This window comes from Hesperophylax consimilis, chromosome 5 (assembly GCF_061612785.1).
Source record: "Hesperophylax consimilis isolate HC1 chromosome 5, BYU_Hcon_1.0, whole genome shotgun sequence".
Classification (NCBI taxonomy): Eukaryota; Metazoa; Arthropoda; class Insecta; order Trichoptera; family Limnephilidae; genus Hesperophylax; species Hesperophylax consimilis.
Genome location: NC_142840.1, coordinates 18,622,925 through 18,648,173, shown reverse-complemented (window position 1 = coordinate 18,648,173; position 25,249 = coordinate 18,622,925). Strand labels below are relative to the sequence as shown.

The 25,249-nt window shown below is 33.3% G+C and overlaps 2 protein-coding genes across 2 annotated transcripts; both read left to right on the top strand.

Annotated features, from left to right (window-relative positions):
• Positions 1-5,662: 5,662 nt before the first annotated feature.
• On the top strand, positions 5,663-9,706 carry LOC149423598 (uncharacterized protein CG3556-like). The gene is made up of 4 exons (XM_089632037.1): positions 5,663-5,800; positions 6,906-7,008; positions 8,064-8,278; positions 9,575-9,706. The coding sequence occupies exons 1-4, from the start codon at positions 5,746-5,748 to the stop codon at positions 9,640-9,642; spliced, it is 441 nt and encodes a 146-aa protein (XP_089488163.1). The 5' UTR covers positions 5,663-5,745; the 3' UTR covers positions 9,643-9,706.
• A 2,268-nt stretch (positions 9,707-11,974) lies between these two features.
• Positions 11,975-18,424, top strand: LOC149423597 (uncharacterized protein CG3556-like). Its single transcript, XM_089632036.1, has 4 exons — positions 11,975-12,138; positions 14,855-14,957; positions 17,212-17,426; positions 18,194-18,424. The coding sequence occupies exons 1-4, from the start codon at positions 12,075-12,077 to the stop codon at positions 18,271-18,273; spliced, it is 462 nt and encodes a 153-aa protein (XP_089488162.1). The 5' UTR covers positions 11,975-12,074; the 3' UTR covers positions 18,274-18,424.
• The last annotated feature ends 6,825 nt before the right edge of the window (positions 18,425-25,249 follow it).

The window sequence follows — 25,249 nt, the reverse complement described above, 5'->3', positions numbered from 1 at the left end:
GGATTTCATTAGAATTTATTTTCCTAAATGTGATTCGTCATTCGGTATGAGACAGATTGAGGTGGAAGGCTTCTTCAGGATCAGGATATATTATAGGTAATACAAGGATGATACTTTCAGGAAGAATATTTAATTTAAGGGTATGCGAGCCTTAAAAGGTAAGGCACAATGGTAGGCATCATATCAAAAAATCGTCCACTACAATATATTTCGTTATTTATACCTTGGACACAAAGAGTTTACAATATTAATTTGATACTGTTGCATGAGCAACCATCATTTCATTTAAACCTACTGGACATGATTGACATGGAAAAATAAAATACAATAGTTTTCTCAAATACTGACTTAATTATTTGACTTTGGCTTGTCTTTTCAGATCCCAAAACGCAAGATTAAAGTGAAATTTCATAGAAATATGGACATCTAAAATTGCGAGAAAAGCGACCTTTCAACCGTTGATGGTAAATTACAATCAAATAGCAGTGGAAATATCTGCGAGCAGATTTTTCCACAATAATAATGCCACAGAGCGATCGCTAAAAAGTTTATGAAGACTCCAAAAATACTTTAAAAATACTGAAATAAATGTTTGTATTGTGTTTAAAAATCCTTTTATTTTTTAGTTGAAATCTTCAATCGCTAACATATAAATCAACTCGTGATACCTGCTTACCATATCTATCATGTTTTGCAATTTTATATACATAATGACTGTATTTTGACGATTATGAAACAATCAAGTATGGTGCGATAAAACGCTTTAACGATAAGAAACATGACATGAGGTACTTTAAAAATATTATTCAAACGTTAATACCTGCTATAAAATACATCGAATTCCAAGAATTAACAAAATCATATGATCCGATGAACACACTGGCGTAGGCACCCCGATACCCTATGAAAATATAACTCTTTCTAATTTTCTCTTTTTTTATATCAAAACCAAAATTTTCTGTAAAATCAAAAGATTTTATGGTTGGAACTTAAATGACTATCTACCTACTTAATTAATTAACACGAAGATTCCACATTTGAAAAATAATATTCACTGTACCATTAACCTGTCGAGTGCTGACTCTCAATTTACGTCGTGCTTTAGTTGTTTCTTTTTTCGAACTTGTTTTTTGCTAAATGATTTTATTGTAAATTGTGACGCCTTACGAGACCATGTATTTATACATTGCTTTTTTAAATAAAAAATGTAGTAAGAATCTACTATAAGTGTTTCCCCTAGAATAACTACTTTTTTGATCGTGCCCATCGGCTACTGCCGCGCACGACGTAAGAACCGGAACGTAACCAACAAATTTACAGAAAGACGAAATTCAAAAGGTTCAAGTAGTTCGAGTAAATACAAGATAAATCAATAATAAATTATCGAAACCTGCTGACCATGCCTACTGAATTATTTTTGAAAATAGTCAAACTCAGGTCGCACTTTGTTTCAGACAGGACGTAATTTGAAAGATTCAAGATTTAAGGATCGTTATTGAATTTTTCTACTTGTTCAATTCTCAGATTCTGTTGCATGTTTTGCAAGTTTACGCTAACTATGTTCCTAGCTTAGAGCTTGTCCAGATGGCGCGATTTGATTCGAAGCGATTGCGAGGTACCAGGTACACATATAAGCCGTCAAGTCAGACATGCGCATTGCGCAAGGTAAATCGCGAACACACGCAAGTCTCTCGCTATCGCGCGTTTTATGCGCGAGTCGAAGTACTCTGGGCCTCGATTCTCGACAAAGTCAATCCACGCGAACAACAAGTGGTTCGACCAACTCGTTCGCGTGGAATGACTTTTGACGTTTGGCGTATGTAGTATTTACCGTCGATGAGACTCAAGAATAAGAATGTCAACCAATGTATTTACTTTCTACGGCGATTGCGAGCGGCCTGGATTGGAGAATCGATACTCTGGGTTCCATTGTTTTACTTTTGATAACACAACATCCCATTGTAATTTTCGCGTGGAGATTGTTTATTTGCTCTTTGTTTACGTCGTTTCCATCGACGTTACGCAAACCACAAAACTACTGCCTCGTCGGCCCCCATTTTGATTGTTGAATATTGACGACTCGGTCAGTATTCAAGTAACAAGCTACAAAAACGCATCACTATATTTATTGTTCGCGAGTAAACGCAGCGAGTATTGCGCTGTCTGGACAGTCTCTTAAACTGATTTTTCTTTTTTTATCTGAATTTTCTGTTTCATATTTTCCTTTGAGAGCCAATAATGTCTTCAATGATTAAATATTACAAATTGAGATTTCACTCAATATGTTATTTATATATATTCATTCTAGACTTTTGCAGAAAAGTCAACAGATGTTGCACAAAATGGAAAATTGATAAATTATCGATAAGTTATCATTAGATCTTATTATCGATAAGTTATCCAAGACAATATCTAGATTGCATTTAGCTCGCAATCATACATAAAGGTAGGTAGTTTGTTGGTGGTTCTTAGTCGAAGTATGACACAGTTAAATGTGACCGAAGGAAACAGAATTGACTTAGCTCAGTGGTTAGAGCAGAGTCCCGGTAAGGCTAAGGTCTTTTAAGAAATTCTGATTTTTAATTTTTATTTTGAAGAACCAGAGTAGAAAGCCTGCTATCTGAAACATACTTGTATACCTGACAATTTAATTTTAAATTTTATTTTGAAAAAAAAAACAAACGATCAAGCTCACTCTATATCATGATGAATGATTAGTTATGGTTCAAATATTGTTACAATATACTGTCAAATTACCCATCTGGTAACACATCTAATACGTATTTTTTCTTTAATTTTTATATATTTTGTGTTTGTATGTTAATTACTTTATGTTTGTGATAACTTATGTTTGCTTCACTCAAATGTAAATTGTTAACCTCGATACAGTCCTAGTGAAGTTGATTTTTATGTGAAAAAAGTGTTTTATGTATAGTGAGATACAATAAATAAATAAGTAAATAAATACCAATATACGCCACTGTACAATATATGCACACGTAGATAATACTTTGAAAAGGTGAATAGTAGAATAAATAATGAAAATATTTCTCCTGATTGCGTATTCATTTGTAAATATCTTTTATTTTATGGTTGATAATATTTTTGCCATGCACGATTTTTAAGGGCCCGTGTTTTGATACGAGTTTAAACTTAGAATTTAATTGCACATAAAATTCTACAAAGTTACTTAACAGATGATACAAATATATCGTATAGCACTTTTCGTCATATTATGAGAATGCCTTAACAACATTAATATCGTACCTACTAAGAATTAACACTTTCTGGAAGATTGTGTGGGCCTGACCACGACTTGACGTGTTTTGTCGACTTCCTGGCTTTTTTGTGAATAACCGTGTTAGATAACGTTCAATCGAGCTTAAAAATTGTCAGAATACGCAATTGAAAATTATTGTTTTTTTATTTTTCGGAATAACTTTATTGAGTAAAACCTCAAATTGTAATATTTAATTATTGAAGACAATATTAGCGATTTCCAAACGAAAATCTGAAACAGAAAAATCAGAAAAGGATACGTTCACCTCTAGGACTAGATGTGACCGTATCCTTTTCTGATTTTTCTGTTTCAGATTTTCGTTTGGAAATCGCTAATATTGTCTTCAATAATTTAATTAAAAATTATTGTTTTGTTGTGCAATTTTATCTCTAAAACCAATGTGATCTTACAATATTTTAATCGAATATCGGTGAGTTTAAGTGACACCAATTGAACTTCTATCTTCTATCTTTGGATACTTGCTCCTTGGTAAACCACACGAACGCTTGTAATAGTGTCGAAGGATAAAACTGCCACTTGTAAAATACATAATTATTTGTTTCAGCTTTGGTTTAGAAGACAAACACACAATAATTTTGAGATCGGTGTTCCATTACTATTGGCGATTATTGATATGGTTGGTTAATTTTAAACTACTTCAGGAAAGGTTGAATAGCACTTAGCTCTTATATATATTATGAATCTTTTGAGTGACATAGTTTAGTCCATTTGGAGGAGTATACACTAATCTCACGTTTTAAAAATACTCGAGGCTGGGTTTTATTTTAGTAGGTAATTCACGTAAACGCTGTGGTGGTCGATTGAACAATGAAACAAGAAACTTTGGTATCTTGAAAAAAAATTAATTACCAGATAGAGAAAATAGTTAAATGCAATATATAACTTCCAAATTCAGGAGGCGGGTTTAGGTAGCGCCGCCCCGGAAAACATTTATTGGATAACCAACACCTCTGCCGTAAGTCACCTCAGTGGTTTGCAACGTTTAGTGATTTAGCAGGAGTGCCTGGGTTCATCGGGTGAGGTGTGTTTAAGATGCGCCTGTCCAACAGCTGCGTGACGTGCCAGATTGGGAGAGGCTGGTTTGGGGAAACCCTTTGACCTTTCCAATGGTTCTCTCGACCCATTGCCTTGCGTCGCAATTGAAGAATATATTAATATGTTTGGGGCACACTGATCCCTAGATTCCTACCAAACCCTCATACCTTTAACCTTCTCAAAACTTCCTCTCCTTCCTTTCATTAAAAGAGACCCTCCAAACAGCATCCCAATAGATAACATGAAGAAAATTAAATTCTTCAGGACCTCCTGTTTGGGGTTAATGTAAAAACATTTTCGAACAGCTTCAACAAGAAAAAGGAAGTAAAGAAACACAAAAAAAAAACAATTAGAACTTTATGCGGGAAGCAAGAAGCGAAAAACGAGAAGCAGCGATAAGCTTCTCACATAAAGTGAGAAGCAGTGGGAAGCTGGAAATGCTAAAACTAAAACCTAGAACCAGTAAAAAGGAAACGGAAAGCAAAAAATAACGGAAGCGGAAAGGAAAAAGCAGAGGGAAGCTGGAAGCCTGTAGAGGAAAGTATAAAATAATGGAACGCTGGAAACTCGAGGCAAGAAGAAACGAGAAGCAACAACCAAAGAAGAAAAACCGTACACCGAGAGCGAGAAGCTGGAAGCGGTATAAACGGGAAGCAAAAAGAAGCGGAAAGCGAGAAACGAAAACCAAAGCTCAATAAATTCCTTTATTCCAATTTGACTTATTAGGTTGCCATCCATAGAGCACGTGTTCCAAGTTCGAACAAATCAGTGCCCTCTGGTGCACCAGTCTCAGCGGGACAGGAGTGGTTGGCTGGGGTGGTACAACCGTATAGTATCGTACTTTATGAATTAACACTTTCTGCTCATATCTTCATTTTATTGTATGCTGTTAATTTTTCTGTAAAAAATATATTTTAGTAATGAAAGTCAAACTTTCCAATACCAAATGAAATGCATTTTTTAAAATGAATTATTTATACAAAATATTTTAAAAAGCTTTAATATCGTTATATGACGTACAAATATGATAATGTAGTTTTCTTTAAAACCTTATTTACAAAACTGGATGGTAAAAATCAGTTTTCAAGAAGATTATTGTTTTTTTCTGTCTATGTTATGTTTATGAGCTATCTTTACGATATTATAGCCAAGCCAAGCTTTGAAAACCGGGCCTAAGTTCTGCTAACAATTAAAATCATAATACCAAAGGAATTAGTAGCTAGGTATGATTAGTATTCATTTTATGTAGTCTGCGATATAGTATCGCAATAATATCTATCGAATAACAAAGATTAAGATAAGTTTTTGTTAAAAGCCGCTCCTCATAACAGTTTTTGTCATACTTCATCAGTTGTTGGTTCAGTGTTTTAATATTGAAAATCTAAACCGAATATAGTATTGGTAACAAAATGGCATCTCATAACCTTTTGTTTCTTTTTGGATTTGCACTTTTGATGACACTGGGTAAATATTTTTTACTATGTTTTAATTTAAATTGAAATTGAAAAGTGTCTGGGTTACATAAATGTTAGATTATTATGCGCATAATTGTTTGAAATTCAGTCTAAATAAATGTTAAATAATCTAAAACTTTTGTGAATCTTTAAATTAGATTTAGACGATGCGAAAATAACAGTGTTGATGCAAGCCAGTCTTTGAAACATTATTAAAACAATTGCTCAAATACTAAAAAGGATTTATAAATAATGAACCCATTCGTCACCGGGAATTGAACTCGAGTTCACAGATCAGTGGTTTAGTAAGTAATTAAAGAATCAGATGTTCAAATCCCATCCCTCACAACTATCACTTTATCTTTAGTTTTTTATAAAGCGCACGATTCTACGAGTATAATCAATTTTGTTTCAATATTAAACATATGTGCGATAATATTTATACATAAAATATTAAACAACCTATTATTAAAATACTTTTCAACAGAATTGTGTAAAGCAAAGACATTCCCAGACATAACACTTTTCAACATAATTATATAAAACAAAGACATTCAACGACATAACACTTTTCAACATAATTATATAAAACAAAGACATTCCAAGACATAACACAAAGCCAATACTCAAAATAGTTTACATTACAAAGGAATGGTCTTATTACATAAGGTCTGCATAAATTGATAGATTCAAACTGGATTGTAGGAGCCGTATTAATAACAAGAAAATGTAATAAATAATATAAATATAATTTTTATGTACAAATGGCTAAAATAAAACCAATATAAAAATAGAACATTCATAAAATTTTTGTATTAACATGAACTTGTAGATACTATCAGTCGTGTTTAAAGTAATTTAATGAAGCTTGTATTGTACTAAAAATATTAAAATATTTATACTTGCAATTTCACGAGTAAACTAAATGCATGAAATTTTACGCCCGCCAAAAATGGGTCTCTTTTTTTACATTTGATGAAAAATAATAGTGTATTATTAAATTGTTATCGGTAAATGAGTTATAATTGAATAATGATTACAATAATTAAATATATTTAGTCATCGATATTAATTTAGTCATCAATATTAATATCTTGTTTATAATTCTTTTCTAGGCGCATGTGAGGAAACATGTAAAGATAAAGTGAGCATTAAATACACCCTTTTCGAGGGCGACAACCTAAATTTGAAGGCAAACATTTATCTGAATGTGAACAAGTAAGTAAAAGTTATGTTTATTTAAATATTTATATGACAAGATAACTCTAAGAGTGACTACCACATGATAGAATAGATATAAAATACAATATGATACAATACATAAGGAAAGTAGTTTCAGGGGCCGTCAGCGGAAAAAAGTCACCGGATACCAAAATTTCGTAAAACATTTTTAACGCCAAATAATGTCAGGAAAAACTTAATAAAGTAGTAATAAGATAATTTGAGTTTTTTCCCTTTATAATCTCTGATTAAACACATAATGAGATTTCCACGAACCGCCACTGATCCCGACTACGAAAAGGGAAATAAAATGTTGATGGTGAATGGTGATGAAAGGGCCAAGAGTTTTCTTACTAAAACCAGTTTGAGCTGTGGCGTCAGTAAATTTGGAGGGCAGTATATTTTTTTATATTAACTCCAAACATCTTTAAGGGTGTTGGAAGGCTTTTTGAGGATAAGGAGAGAAAATGGGTCGACCGTGCACAAATATTGGATAAGCGATTGACGTGTTTCCCGTTTACGCAGATTATAGGATCATTAGTTTCTTCGAGTATCTTCCATTGAAATACCGGTGGAACAAGGACGAAATTACCACCTGACGCATGTACTTTAAAGATTGCAATACGTTTGTCAAGATAGGGATATCTCTCAAACGGACCAAATACATTAAAATATAAAATAACACTTAAAATTCAGTAGGAAGGTTTGGGTATTTACAGCACGTTCCAGGGTGGTAGATAGGTAGGTACTTGTATTCTCAGTATTACCCTAGTGAAATACACTATTCAGAATAGAAAAGTTAATTCAAAAGACTTTAGCTGTGTTTCATGACCAGATCTAAAAAGTCAGTTCCAAATCTTCCATCTCATTCCCTTCCTAATATATTCAGCCTCACAACATAGGTAGCAAAGGCACTCTAAACGGACGTAAAAAAGTACCACTGGCTCCGGGAAATTGGAAATCTTGGACGGTAATCGCTCGAAAAAAAATATTTGATTTTCACTTTTTTTTAAAATTCCAATTCAATTATTGATACAACGATTTGTCCGCAGAAACTCAACTTTCTACGATGCGATGGTAAAGGCTGCCGATGAAGACTGCAGATACCTGTTCATCGCAACAGAGAACGCTTTGTACGGTCATTATGTCACCACCATCGGGGGTCTGGAGCAGGACCCGGTGAACAATAAGTATTGGATGATCTACATCATGGATGTTCCTGCCGATCTTGCCCATCCTCCCACAGAATCGGATCTGTCTCCAGTTGGTAAGTTCCCACCAATGTTTAGTCATCATCGGGGGTCGCGCAGATCCTGATGGTATATGGACCAGCATAATAAGTCAACTTACAAAACGTATAAATGTGCGTCAAATTATTTATAGTTACTAAATTGTTCGCGATAAATTATTAGGTTTGTGAAATATCTCGTCAAAGGTGCGTTACTAAGATAGTGTCACATGCCACAACAAAAATACTTACCAAATCGTCAATCATGCACAAAAACTGCAGAACGCTTGAGCAATTTTGATCTTGCTAAACACGGTGTCCCACAAGGTACTGTATTAGGGCCTCTACTGTTTCTAGGATGTATAAATTACCCATGTAATATATTGGATACACTTTGTAATTTTTTTCTCGTTTGCCGATGATACTGCAATAACAGTTCAAGGCAAAACATGGGAAGATGCAACCAATAAAGCTAGCAAAATGTATTGCCGTAGTTGAAAACTTGGCAAGATGGAAACCTTCTAACTGAAAATTATTATAAAACTTTTTTTATTCCTTTCTATAACACTCAAAAGTCAGCTCCTAAAAATAATATAAATCTGAAGTCTCACAATGTCAATTTTAATCTGACAACATGGTCAAGCTGTGAAAATATCAAAACAGGAAAACACATTAAGTACTTATGTAACATAGTAACTATTATTTATATAAAATATTGCGACAGCCGCCCGCTAGACAAAAGCCTTCTTATTAGGCACGGCCTCTAAGGTGTCCGATACGCTTCGTTAACCGTTAATATACATCACTTTCTGAATAATGTGGTTCGATATGCAAAATTACCGGATCAATGAACGGAGGCAGGCTTTTACAATTGAAGGACGTAGTATACGAAATCAATTCAATCCGTTCGAGCATGGAGAAACAGGATTTTTTCAGTTGTTCAGAATATCACGAGTTACAGTCAGAGAACTCATTGACCTATTAACTCCCTTTTAGGATCTAAAAGTACATGCGGGCTGTTATTGTATATTCAAGTGAGTATCTCAGTAAAAAAAACTGTGTAAATCGACCTTTTTAATTATTTCGTTTGAAGCTTAGGAATGCCGATCCATATACAAGATCCATGGTGTTGCCATCATTGGGCTATTTCTTTTTTATTTCATTGTCAATATCGACTTGACTACCATGCTCGTGAACTCAAGATAAAATCGTCGTCAGTTAAGCATATCAGTTATCATATGTTATTGTTAAGTTGCCGATTTGATCGTGCTTGACCCCTTAAGACTGGAAAAACAATTTTTAATTATGATGTTAATAAGTATTATTTCTTTACAGGCGTTGACTCAATCATCGTGGAGAACGGAAAGAATTACGTTTTTTGGTACAAGACAGTGGTTTGGTAAATTTTGAACTCTGTATGTAATATGGAAGACGATGTAATTTAAAATATGCACAGCAATAAAATGAATGAGAAACTTACAGCGATTTTTTGTTGTAACCCTTAAAAATGTCGTTGTTTTGACATGTTCTCTTTATATGTAGCTTCACTAGGTATGTATAAACATAATACCTCTCTCCATGGCTATAAAAGTATTGATACATTTTTTGGTTTGTAATTTAATTTTTGTTATGTATAAATTTTTAAATTCATCTTCCTTTCGTACAAATTTAATTCACTTATTCCTTATTGTATTCCCTCGGTAGAGGTAAAGTCACGGAGGAAATCCGTAAGTAATTGGTTTTATTTTGGCAATACTGTGGCGTCGAGAATAATCCATATTAAATAATTAATAATAAACCGCTCGACCTACTTAGGTACGTACTTGCTAATTGCTACTTAGGTACATATTTGCAGCCAAAATCGTAAACAAGAGCAACCTACGTACTTCAAGTACCTACCTGCCTATCGATGACAATAATACTGCAGTCCGTCTCAGATACTACGACAACTCGCCAGAAGGTTCGAGCCTACGGCCTAGGCATAATTGCCAAGCCGTCGAAAGTTCGCGAATGATCCAGATCGAGCGAGTGTCTTCGATTTAGTTGCCATCCACCTACCTACTGCCGCCGTCGGCCGTGTAGTATAAATATGCCCGACGCAGCGAGTCAGTCAGTTAGTTAGTTACCTACCAGCCGTCAGTCTACGAGGCTCAACGAGTGATCGCCCGCGCTCTTCTTACTAGCGTGAAAGACAACGTACCCGGTTTCGCCCGTACCATCATGGACTCCACCGGGACATCATCTTAGCGCCTTGTCCAGATCGCCGTTCCTGGCAAGCGCTGCTCGGATTACAAGCGCCCTGGTTCCAGTGTCTCTGACCAGCGCTTTTTCCACGCTACCATGACCACCACGAGGACACGCTGCATCCTCACTGGTCACGCCGTTCCCGTTCAACCGCCTACAAGGTCTGCCGCACCTTCGGCCGTCTCGTCAGCACTGGAGTGCCTGAAGACCTACGTTCTTCACCAGTGCCTGACCTCCATCGAGTCCCGGTCACCTAGCGCCCGGAGTCGACTCACTGACCCGCGCTTGACCTGCCATCATCAGCCGGCATCCGGTGTATTCTTCTGTCCAGCGTCAACTCTCGTTACGGCTACACTGACTCACCAATAAACACATGTGACCTTCACAACTTTCTTTCATTACGTGCCTCTCACCATTGATCACCAAAATACAATACTTATGTATAAACTTAAATAAATGTAATAAATGTGTCGATTTCCAGAAAATTAATAAATAAAAAATAGAATAAAATAAAATGATATAATTTTAAGCAAATAGTAAGAGAGAGAAGCAAAGACAGAGTTGGATGCAACATATTTGAAAAAGTATAACAAAAATATCTATTATAATATTTAATACAATAAATACTTGGGATTCGAATAATTTGTAGCCAAATTTAAAACATGTTTTTTACGTGAATCGTACAATCATAATCATGTGACATCGAGAATGGAGTTTATAAATCGATAGGGTTGCCATAAGTGGTTATGGTCAGATCACGAAGTACGAAGATTCGAATGGGCGAATAGAGTGACATAAATGTGAAAGAAACGAAAAAGACAAATGACGTGGTGTCAGTTGAGTGAGCGAGTGGTTTAGGACGGACAGCAACATTGTTAGCCAGAATGGCCGCAGAAATGTTTTTAAGTAAACAGCACCGTTGCATTGTGCTGGTTTTGAAATTGAGACATTATAGGTTTTGTCGAGACGTTGAGACAGAGGGCTCTATAACCCTTCTCCTTACACACTTTTTTTCGTTTATTCGCTCTACATGCCCCAACCATCTGAGCGTCTTTTTCTAAATCTTACTCATTACATCAACCTTGTATATTTGCGGGTCTCCACTTTTGTCACACGATCACACAGGGTTTTACCACACATACGCCTCAGAGATCTCATTTCCACAGAATTCAGACATCTTTCATCCTTCCTACCAGTTCAATGCCTAACTGCCAAACATCAGGATAGCTGCCAGCACTCCATTGTCTTGGCTTCTTTAGAAAATTACAGCTAATATATATAGGTAGGTACATCTAAATAAAAAATATGGCTACGTGTAGTAAATATTTTTATTTGTCTAAGAAATACACGTTTACCTCATTCCGGGTATAAATAAAACTGTAAAACAAACAGTATTTTAATGTTAGCAAATGCGACGTTGTTTGAAAGAGTGTTTGAATATAAATAATTAATTGCGAAAAGCTGTTTCAATAACACTCTTGAACAAACTTAAGCCGTTAGCAGTAGCTTGCGGTCCAGGCAGATAAAAGGACCTGATATACTCAATATACAGTGGAAGTTTCCTTTTAGTTGCTGAAGTTAAGTTACCAATATGACGATGTCGAGTAAATTAATGCTACTTTTGGGTAGTGCACTTTTCGTGACACTTGCACTGGGTGAGTTTTTAAGTTTTATTAAATTTTATTTCTCACTTCATTGCTATCCCGATGAGTTATAATAGAAATCTTAATATTTTAAGTGGTATTCAAAATATTAATTTAAAATGCTTTCATACATTTAACAGAACAAATAAAATTAAGAGAGGCTATTTAGTATAAAGAAAATATACAAACCTGAGTAGAAATAAGAAAGATAACAACAACAAAAAATAAACAAAGGTACACATTAATATATCTATCAATTCAAACCCAAAGCTGTAATTTAAATAAAGAATATATTTGATTTTTTGGAATAACTTCTTGAGTAAAACCTCAAATTGTAAAATTTAATTATTAAATACAATATTAGCGATTCCTAACCGAAAATTTTGAAACAGAAAAATCAGAAAAAGATAAGGTCACTTCTAGGACTCGAACCCAGGACTCGTGCCCCGGCAAGGCAAGAGTCCTGGGTTCAAGTCTTAGATGTGACCGTATCTTTTTCTAATTTTTCTGTTTCAAAATTTTTGTTCAGGAATCGCTAATATTGTCTTCAATAATTAAAAAATATATTTGTGGAAGAGCTTAACTAGATTTGAAAGTGTTTAAATAGGTTAAAATTTATGAAAATTGCGAGAAGAGAGAAAACAACCAATTGAAAAAGTAATAATTAGAGAATCTACGTTTTCTTAGGTGTAAAAAAGGTTAAAATTACGCGAACAATCCTTGCATAAAAACATAGCCCTCATATTAACATTAAACGCATTTCACAAACCCATTATTGTGTAATAATTTTATTTTATAGATATCACAGAAATGTTAGGTTTTTATTTTTAAGAGGTAATATTTATTTTACATATTTTACTAATATCTATACATTTATTTTTACTAAAAAACAGTTTAAAAACCTAAACAATTTTAATCACTATTATTCTTTCCTAATATAAGCTGGTGTTTACGTTTATATAACAAAAAAATGTTCAATGAAAACAAATTAATATTAAATAGTAAAAAAAAAAAATTATTACCAAGTACGGATAAATACATGTATAGAAACATGAATACAAAAATGACAAATACGTAACTAATTATTAGGACTGGTGGTTTCGAAGAATTTGAACAATTTCAAACAACAAAATAAGTTAATTTTCATGTTATGATTTCAGTTCTGAGGAACAACTGAGCCATAATAAAATAATAACAGAACTTGAATTTTAATTTTACGAATTAATTGATTATTTTTTTTTTATAAGCAATAATTGTTCGCCTGAAACACTCATCCACATTGAAAAAATCTCCTGATAAAAAATACATGACGCCAACGGGACTCGAACCCGTGTCCATTCGATTTCCGGTCGAAAGCTCTGACCACTGAGCTATGGAGGCTTATCTCTTACCCGCGAAATTATTCAATATATGCTAGTGTTTCATTCAACAATTACTGCTTGTTACATTTTTTTCACCTGAGAACAACCAACTTTATTTTATATGAGAAAGGCATTGTAAGTGCTAACTCTCTCACTAGATGGCGTTGAGACAAATTGTCTACATTTTAAGGTGAAATACTTGAACTTGTCAAATATTAATTATTATTTTTTTGATAAATTAATGTTTTTAAGACAAGATTTTATTTATGCATAGCACAAAGGATAACAATTATTTTTATAAGCAATAATTGTTCGCCTGAAACACTCATCCACATTGAAAAAATCTCCTGATAAAAAATACATGACGCCAACGGGACTCGAAACAAATCCCGTTTGCGTCATGTATTTTTTATCAGGAGATTTTTTCAATGTGGATGAGTGTTTCAGGCGAACAATTGTTGCTTATAAAAATAATTGTTATCCTTTGTGCTATGCATAAATAAAATCTTGTCTTAAAAACATTAATTTATCAAAAAAAAAATAATTAATTGATTGTTAATTTTCTGTGAAACAACTCGTCCTTAGTGTTTTATAGATTTTGTTGAATTTTAGATAATATTATTTTAATTTAATATTTTAACAAAGTTTTTATAAAATCAAGCCAACAAACTTACTCACAACTCATATTTTAACATAATGTAGAATGTATTTATTTACTTACATGGTAAAATATGACAAAATAATGGAAATAGTATTTATAATACATTATTCCCAATGAGTTTAATAAAAATTATTTGGGTGAAAATAACATTAAAAAATTAAATAGAAGTTCAATGAAGAGTTTACATAGATTTTAAGACTGAACAAGCTAACGTAGTTAATTGAAAAATATATCTCAAATACATTTAGAAATATGTACAGAAATTAGAGAATTCCAAAGAAAATTTTTGTCACTGGTTAATTTAGCTGCTGAGGAAATATCTTTCAATAACTTTTGCCAACATTTTTTTGTTACTGGAAGTTTTAGGTTACTAGATAATGTGTTGTATCGTGTAAATGAAATGTGTTGTAAGGAGTAAATTCCAAATTTAGTCAAGTGAGTAGATAACGATAAGTGTATTAGTGTTGTTTTGTGCTGTGGTGTATATCGGAATTAAAAGCTGGTTTAGTGTTGGTGTATGAGGAGTGTTAAATTATTTGTAGAATGGCAGTAGTGATGTATTTTGGCAGAATCGTAAAAGAAAGTATTTGTGTCTGTAGGTTTATATATTTGACATGTGTGTACCATGGTAGATTCTATATATTCCCTACTTTCAAAATAGCAAACAAAAAACAAGCAGACTAACTTTATTATTTGTTATTTTTAGGTGATAGTGAACCAAAAGATAAACATGACGTGAGAGTAACCTATACCCTGTTTATTGGCGATGACATCGACAGAGTTGAGCATATTACGCTGATTTTACCCAGGTAAGATAAACGACATTTTATATATGCTTTCGAATGCAATAATAATTGGAATAATTTTAAGTTTAAATCTAAACACAACAAGGTTAAACTATTGAATGTTTACGTTAGAATTTCTATGTTTTCCAAAATTATTGTCAAGTTCGGTACAATGTCCGATAAAAAAATTATTCACCTAAACAAAACAACAAATCTCTATTTTTAATATTAACTTTACACAGAAGGTCACGAGAAAAATAATTTCCCTGAGGGACTATGTTTTGGGGTGAGGTTTGATTAGGTCTTGGCGGTGGATGTGCCTTTCCACCTACTAGATCGGGTAAGACTGGTTGAAGGAGACTTTTTGAACTCTCCAGCGGAACTTTATCTCAACCCACCGCAGTGGAAGAGATGCATTCATACGTGCGTCAATCCTGGACACATTGACACCCAGATTTTTACCCATCTTTTATGCATCCTTTGTGTAGCTAATGTTAAAAAAGTTATCTTTTGGACGCTGTGTGGAGGGTTTTTTTTCGAGGAGAGGAAGAAGTGAACTTGTATCGATGAAGCACATATTGTTGGAGGGAGGAAAAACTTTGGCCAGCAAATCATTCCACAGCTGAACTGTTGAATTCGAGAACGAATGGTAGAATTGAACAAAAAAGTTCTCATGTGAAAAATTTCAACCGTGTTAATTGCGCACCGGTGCCGAAGGGATCAATGGCGCTAGTTCCTCGTAGCATATTCCATTGAGATATTGGTAGAACAAACACACCATTCCCACTTGACACCTATGCTTTAAAGATTAAAATCTATTTGTTAAGATAGGGGATCTACAAAACGGACTACGAAGAAAGAAATATTTTCAGAAACAATACATGTTCATCGTTATTTAAAATACAATATTTTTGTAGTATTTCTTTCATTGGCACTGACCAAAAATTTATTCACACTAACGTTGAATAATTACAAATGCAAAATGTTTGTATTAACGTTAAGGTACCGCAAGGTACAATGTGACTATTTGGTGATTTATCAAGATATTTGATTTTTGACAACGAAGGATTGCAACTAAATATGAAGATTGAATTATGAATTTTTTAACGTAATGAAAAATCTTAACACCTCCATATTACGATATACCGAATATCAAAAAATATTACGATATGAGAGTAATAAAACTGTAAATTTGCACATTATTATTTTCTTCTAACAGGCACCGCTTCGTTAGAAATTAATGTTGAGTCTATCATAATGTGTGAATACAATATGTAATGCAGTTTATCCTCGACGCACGAATAGTTATTAAGGTTAAACGAGAGCTGTTTATATTTTACGTCTTCATAGAGGGCGTTAATTAATATTGTCTTAATATTGTAAAGAAATACCTTGCAAAAAGCATATTTTAATCAAATAAATGAATTAACGCCATCATACGAAGACATTCTTCTTCTTCTTCTTCTTCAATGGCGCTACAGCCCATTTCGAGCCTTGGCCTCCTTTAACATGAGCCTCCACCGCCCTCTGTCCTCGGCCGTCGTCTTCCAATCTGCAACATGGAGAAGTCCTCTGGCATCTTTCCTGACATCGTCCTCCCATCTCAGCCTAGGTCTGCCCGCCTTTCGTTTGCCTCCCGGGTGTCCTGTTAGAACCTTCTTTGGTACACGTGTGCTTGGCATTCGGTGCACATGTCCGGCCCATCTTAGTCTTTGGAGCCGTAAATGAGTAGAGAGTCTGGGAGCTTGGTAGATACGAAGACATTATTTAGTTAAAACTAAGCACAGTCCATGTTATTTTAAAATATCCATTGATAACATAGCCATGTCTACGTTATTTGGCAATTAAGTACACTTATAATTTTCTTGTATCAATAAGATTATGTATTCAGTATGTCGATAGCCACACATGTGTTAAGTGCAGTTTTAAGCAATAACAATGACGTGTTTGGGAAACCATTAATCATGATTACTTATTTTGTAAATAGAGGTTTCGTGCGAAATTTACATTATTTATAATATCTAGAATGGATAAAAAGCGGATATTCACTTGAATTTTATTGATTAAAATTTTATAATTTACTTAGAGTAATTATAAATTGAATTTATTAATTGCACTTAACATTTGTATGCGCTAGGTCATCGAAGTATTCAATAATTAAATTTTTAAAAAAACACACGTTTGCTATAATAAATGGGTTCCATTTCAACACAAGGATAGTGAAAATTAAACACACTTTTGTAATTTTAGAATTTTAAGTGCATACTTTTTTTCATAGGGATTCAACCTTCTTCCAAGCAATGGAAGCGGCAGCCTCAAAAGATTGCACCTATAAGTTCACAGCAACTGAGTACAGCGGTTTAGGTCACTTCATAAACTCCATTTCTGGTGTCACAGAAGACAGAGACCTCAACAAGTATTGGATGATCTATATCACTGATTCGCCGCCAAAATCCAAGTGTCCTCCCCCAGAGTCCGCTTTGTCTCCAGTTGGTAAGAAAATTCAAATTAAATAAAACATTAATGGGACGTGTACAAATATAGCATATCTGTGTACTTAATATACAGAAGACTTTACCGTGAGTGTCATTGAATGTTTGTTTTGAACAAATTTCATTATACAGGTGGCGATTTTTTTTTAAAATTTATTGAACTTAAGCTAAGGCAGGCGTGAGGCAGACTAACATACATATCATAATGTATTTTTGTAACTGAAAACAGCTCTTTTGAAATCCTGAATTAGGACAAAATAAAAAAATAATAATTTTTAAATGTGCATAGAAAAGCACATTGGAAAAATCAAAAAATAATTGTATTGATTAATATATAGAGTTAACAATAAAAAAATATTAGGTATCTAAATTCGTATTTTTCTAAATCATCAAGAAATTTTAAATTAAATAAGATTTCTTAAAAATAAACAGAAATTTTAACATTGAAAAGTTCCAGTTGTTTTTTTTTAAATTGTTTTTTTTTTTTGAAAATTGGTTTTTTGATCATAAATAATAACAGTCGATCTTCAATAGTAAAAGAACGTAGCTCAATCTTTGTATTTTAGATAACAACATAAAAATCTGTATATTTCTTTAGATATATAACGGTGAAACCATCTCGGTCTAAGATGATGATAATGATTACAAAGTTTTTAATCATATTATTTTAATGAAAATCGGACTGGGATATAACTTATGTAAACACTTATTAATAAAATATGATACATACATTTGAGGTAAGAGATTAAATTTTTATTCATTTTCTAGGTGTTGACTCAATCATCGTGAAGGATGGAAATTACTACACCCTATGGTATAAGACATTGGATCTGAGCAATACTACATAAACAAAATATATTTTAATATTTGCCTATGTTAATATTTTAAATTCACTTCATTGTACTGTGTGTTTCATATGACATCTCCTTATTAAATAAACTATTTTAGTATGTGTTATTGAAAGTTGTCACCAAAATGAATAAATTATAGATACAATAAGTTTTTTTTATTGATTACTTTGCACATTTTCGTCATAAAAGTTGCGAATTATTCCACTAAATCTCTTGAAGTTTTTAAATAAATTTACTCATAATTATGTCGGAAGCCATGTAATTTTGACCTTTGACTCTCGACCTATCGCCTTACGCCGCAGTGGGAGGGATATATTCATATGTCCGTCACTCCTGGACAAAGTGATCCCTAGATTCTTACCCTTCTTTCCTTAAAAATGATCCTTCACACAGTATAGTAAGAGATAACATAGTCCATGAGGGAAATTATTTTCCTGAGGGCCTTCTGTATGGCGTGTAAAAAACAGTAATTAATTCCTAGAAACTTAAGTATTCAAGCATTGTTGGGTTTCTATGGAGTTTTAAAATTTCTAGGTAAGAAATATTATAAATTATTATTTTTTTGATAAATTAATGTTTTTAAAGACAAGATTTTATTTATGCATAGCACAAAGGATAACAATTATTTTTATAAGCAATAATTGTTCGCCTGAAACACTCATCCACATTGAAAAAATCTCCTGATAAAAAATACATGACGCCAACGGGACTCGAACCCGTGTCCATTCGATTTCCGGTCGAAAGCTCTGACCACTGAGCTATGGGGGCTTATTTCTTACCCGAGAAAATATTCAATATATGCTAGTGTTATATTATAAAAGTTTTTTGTAAAATGATGTATTCTGTATTGAATTTAATTAAAAATCTTGGAAGGCGATTTTTTTAAATTTATTTTATTTAAAGAAAGCAAGATAAAAAATATAATTTACAGTAAATAATAAAAATAAAATCTATAATAAAATAAACCTATAGTTTGTATTAGACTCTAATACACACTATTTCTTTCAGCGAGCCAATTTTTCAACATAATATTTGTTTTTACATTTGTACATTTTTTTTATTTCAGCAGGTAACATATTTAAGCAACTAGGTATCATGTAGTCCAGTGTTCTTTGTCCATATTTGTGTAAATGCTTAGGTACAATTAGTCCTTCATTTATCGTAAAACGAGTATTGTAAGTGTGGTCCAGTCTATTTATGTACATGTATATAGGGCTATTCATATGCTGAAATATAATTTTCATTTTACTGAGAAAATTTTAAGATTCTGATAAAGGTATGGAACATTATGCCTTTGTTCGTATAAACTTTTATGAGCTAATAATTTAACTAGTGAATTTTGAACTGATTGAACATGGTTTATATTTGTTTTACATGAAAGTCCCCAAGCTGTGATTCCATACCTTATAATAGATTCAGCTAGTGATACATAAATTATTCTAAGTGTACGTATTGGAACATAGAATTTTAATTGATATAATCTATTAACAATAGATCTCAGACGTTCACAGACTTTATTTATTTGTAAGTCCCATTTGAAAAAACAATCAATAATCAATAATTACTAATTTATTAATTATTATTATGGAATTATTATCATAAAAATCATTTTAATTTTCCGATTTCGGACAGTCAATCATATAATCTGAATCTAATATGATTTTGGGTAAAGTATCGATTGCAATTTGCGGAGACATCCTAATCGGGCAATTTGGATAATTTCGGTTTTTTTTTCGAGTTTCAGCAGATTTGTTCCGGGCTTTTTTAGTTGCATGATGCAGATTACCCTGATGATAGCTGCTAACCTCTGATGAGAAATGGATAACATTTCCACAAACTATTGCAGAGTGCACCTTCTTATATGTCCATTCTTCACAACAGAGATTTTGAGTAGATTTTCTCGAGAGTTTTTTTAGATTATACATCTCTACTCCGTGAATTCCTATCTTCTGCACGGAGAAAAATGAGTATTGCTAATTTACTCAGCATCTCATCAAATTATTAGTAATCCGTTTAAAAACGGGGTTGCATACCTTAACGAATGAATTAATAGGTTTCCTAAGTAAAGTGCACATGCATTTGGCTTGATAAACATATCGTGACGAAGTGCGAAAACAATCCGATTTTTATAAACACGTGTACCGACATCGCGATACGTAGTATATTTGTGTTTTATTAAAAGTTTATCAGGAAACCTTTTAATTCATTAGATAAGGCATGCAATCTCGTTATTCAACGAATTACCAATAATTTGAAGATATTCTTTCAATTGTGAGATCAGATTTTTTTCAAGTGTGAAAAAATATTCGTCAAGATTTACAAACTCGCATGTTTCACAATCTTCACTGTAGGTAATGTAAATGTCTCAAAAATAGCTTTCTGCAGCTAAACACAGAAATTATAGCCCCACAGTGTACAGAACAAGTGTTCAAAATAATTAAGTTCACTTTCGGCAGTTTGGGATTCGTCATACGCGCCGTTGATTGCATCCCATGATGTTACCACGCCATCCGTGAAATCATTCATCTGCGGAACTGTTGAGATGAATCCGGCGATAGGCGGCACCTTTGTTCCCGTGTGGGAGACTAGGCACAAAGGGCTGGTCCATTACCTAATTGGATGCTGTACAGCGCCTGCATTTGTATGCCCGCTCTTGAGTCCCCGACGATGTTTGATGGAGATCGTGCGCAGTTTCCGGTGCATTTATGTCCCAATGTGCGGATTTGATACGCGATAAGCATTATTTTCTTTGGTGTGATCCCCACCTTTCAAAGATTTTTTTTAATACACAAAATTTACGGATATTTTTCATTTTCATAAACAAATTTTGAATTGTCAGTTGATCCTAAAATTTTTAAGTTTTTGTAGTTCTCCAATGGTAAATGTACAATTTTCGTTAATTTCGTTTAGCCTAATGATCAACAAAAAGTTTAACGTGTTTTAAAGATGGATAATTTGTTTATTGGCATTTTTTTGTAATTTTGAACTCGACATGAAATTTCACAAATATATGTAAAAATTTGGCAAGACAGGCAAGTTTACAAATATTTGTCGAGACCGGCGAGTTTACAATTATTTTAATTTAACCATAGGTTAATTAAGGGTAATTTCGATAGATACTCACTATAAAAGGTTAGAATAATGGAATTCGAAAACTTTAAATTTGGATATAGATTTGGGTGATTTGACTAATTATTTCAGAACCTTTGTTTATCCAATTAGCCAATTAAAACTGTAAGGGGCGTATAGATCGGCGGGTTATAATAGAACATACACCGCTACATCACGGGACGGTAGGAAGCATGCATTAAAATGCGGACAGTTTTGTGCAAAGTTGCGCTGCGTGGACTGATACAAATTATATCCAAATGTTTCAGGTTTTTTGGAAATTGTGTTAAATATTTAAATTGGTATATGTTGATTTCATATTGACACGGGTGGTATTGACCTTACTGTCAATCTACAAAACCGAGGTTCGTTTGACGTCACGCGCACACCGTCAAATTTAAATCGTTTTGGCGGGCTTTAAAAATGCAAACTTGAAAATTATTTTTACTACGTAATCGACATTTTTTGTTGAATCGACACAAATAAAACCTGACTGGAATTCCGATGAATAGTGTTTAAAATTATGTAATCACATTATTTTAAACACTAATACATACTAGTATTTATTAACGATGCTTTAAGCAAATTTTACAATAATATAATTATCGAAGAAGTTAATTTTTTTCCATAAGCCAAAATGAAGCAGGAAGAAGCAGAATAACTATGAAGAACTAAGAAGAACCAAGAAAGAACAAAAAGAGGCAAAAAGAGACGGAACTAGTCAAGGAATATTCAAGAATATGCAAGAAGAGACCAGAAGAGGCAAGAAAATGGAATGAAAATTTAAAAAGAAGCGGGAAGCGTGAAACTAACGCTCGGTCAATTCATTTAATCCAATATTGGTTTATTAGGTTGCCACGTATACCGGTCGAATAATCTCCGACCTCCTTCCAATCCTCAAAAGCACGTGCTCCAAATCCTAACAAAGCAATGCCCCCAGGTGTACCGGTCTCGCCATGACAGGAGTGCTGCAACCTAGCAGAACCTGCAACCTCTGAGATGCCAAACTTGTACACAAAATTATAATCACTTTCGTGTGACGCCATGTTCGTCATTTAATAACAGCTCGCTGCGCCACTCTGCCAACAGATGGAGACGCAATCAATTCCCGTTCCCGGGCGGTTCGCACTTTTTACGAGGGTTGATCACCCCCTACCGGAGTTTTTAAGAAAAGGGTGGAATCAAATGAAATATGTCTTTAACAGATGTGTTGTCAATGTGATGAGAGAATTACTTCATTTCAAATTGATTTATCACCACGCGGAAATAATATTACTGTTTAGATACTGAGACTTTTTTTTACTAATAAAAATGTGTTTTCTCAGTGGAAGACTTGCATAAAAAAGCGCTGGGAGAGCTTTAAACAACTTGGAAAAGCAAATGTGTTATGTTTGTTTGACCTGTACGTACACATTCACATTAGAACTAACCGAGCTAACGTGCATTGAAATGACAGAAAATAATTATTATTTTCATGAAGTTTGGGAAATAACTTTCAGTTATGTTAGTGTAGTACACGAGTTAACACAACGCGTTTACCAAATTATGATCGAAATAGTTCCCGTACACCTACTGTTCGTAGGTTATTTAGAGCTATCTACGTTTCCGTGAAATATTGGACAATACTGCTGGTAGGCAAATAACGAGGATTTATCGGCATTTTGAAATAAATTTGTATGAAGTTCCAGCCATTGTTTATTAAAATTTCCCGGTCGACTCGAAAAATATGCAATTTTGAAATATTGGCCAGTCGGAAATAGTTTTTTTTTATTTTTTTGAAGTACTGTGGAATGAAGCAACTCCGGACATTTTTAGTGATTTTTTTAATGTTTCTGGTAAACTAGCAGAGATTAAATATTTATTTAATAAATTTGATCCTTATATGTATAACTGTATTAACTTTATAAATAACATAAATACCGTATTAAATGTGGTGACCCCGGACAGCTTAGAAATTATCTCTGTAAAACAATAATTAAACAAGTTAGATCCGAACATAAAATTTCTTTGTAGCAAGCGTAACTGAATTTAATAATGAATTGGGCGTCAATATATGTGTGTGTTTGTACTAAATTTCAATTGTAACTTGTGTTTTATTATTGATTTCATTTATTTTATTCTACTTAATTACATTTTCAATTTGTGTTTTGTAATAATTTCAGTTATAATATATGTGTTAGAATAGGTTTTATTTAATTTCATTAGGGGTTAATATGTTTACAAACATATGACAATATGATTTGAAAATTTACCTGCTGTTTAGTTAAAAATATGCCAGTGGGGCATCTGAATTTTGAAAAGACTACGGTTTGGCTTGGCATAAAGAAGGCTGGGAAACACTGCTGTAAACCGTATTAAACTTCAGACGTCATGACTTCTGCAAACTGGCATTTCACATTCATGTTTTTATTGATTTATTAAAACAAATATGTACCTGAAAAAAGTGAAGAACGTGAAAAAAACAGACTTATTTCATAATTTATTGATAAGTAATTTTGAAATAGTGTCACGTGATTTTTTTGTTTTTATTTTCATGATTTAGGTTTTTCACCTCTATTTAAAAATTGATCTTGAATGTGCATTTACGCACATAATATTTTTCACTTGCACCTCTAATGGGTGATATCTTATTTAGAACCTCCCAGACGGTCTTTTCTAAATTTCCTGAAGAATAGAATTGATAAGGCCTTCCGCCAATTCTTGAAATGTCCGAAGTCACCCTACAAAAAATGATTTTCTTAAAACTATTAATAAAAAGATTACAAAAGTGTTTTAAAATAATCAATTATTAATATATATATTTATAAGTATATTTATATTTAAAAAAATATACTTATAAATATATATATATATACATATATACATATATATATATATATACATTAATAATTGATTATAATAAAGTGCGTTTATCCGAAGTGACCAGCCATGTAAGTAAATAAATAAGTTTCTCTGAATCTGTTTGTAAATAATTAAATTAGATGGAGCCTAGGAACTAAAAATGTACAGCACCCTTGATTTTTCACAAACAACGGCGCTTTACAAATCATACAATTGTTATTATTATTATTGACATTGACCTTCCCAGTAAATTAATTTAATATATAATAATCTCGATTAAAGTGATTTTTTTAAGAAAACTCAAGAAGACTGGCCATAAATTAACAACACAGGTACATCGGTCACTGACGTCAGCATTCAACTTCTAACTGATAACCGAGAACCCTTTATTCTCAAGTGTACGTGATGCATTTTCGGAGTCACTCGCCTGTCATTTTTCATTGGAAACGCAATACCACTGCCATAGGTCATCCTAAGTGATTCTCTACGTTTGGTGGTTTAGCAGGGGTGCCCGGGTTCATGTGGTCCGTGTGGGCAGAGAGAGACTGGTTGAGGGATTCCCTTTGACCTCCCCAGCAAGATTCTCTCGGAAAATCACCTTGCACCGCAGTGCAAGGGCTGGATTCATCCGTCCGTTACTCCCGGACACACTGAACCGCAGATTCTTACCGATTCGTGCCTTTTTCTTACCAAAACATCCCCTCCTTCCTTCTATAAAAAGACCATCCACACAGTATCGTCTAAGATGATATAGTCCATGAGAAAATCACCAACAATTTAAGTAAGGATGTCTAAGATTTAAACGTAATAAAAAAAATTTACCTTTTTAATTCAAGAAGGTGTAATTCTCTACACAGTAATTTCTTCCATTTGTTCTTTCGTTTGTATGTTATTCTGCCAGTGTAATATTGGTACCTACGAAAAATGCATCAGCAAAGGCTTTTACCTCTTACCGCTTACCTCTCTGCCAGTGAGGTCGTCAAACATTCGTCGTATTTATTACGTGTGTATTGGAAATTTCTTT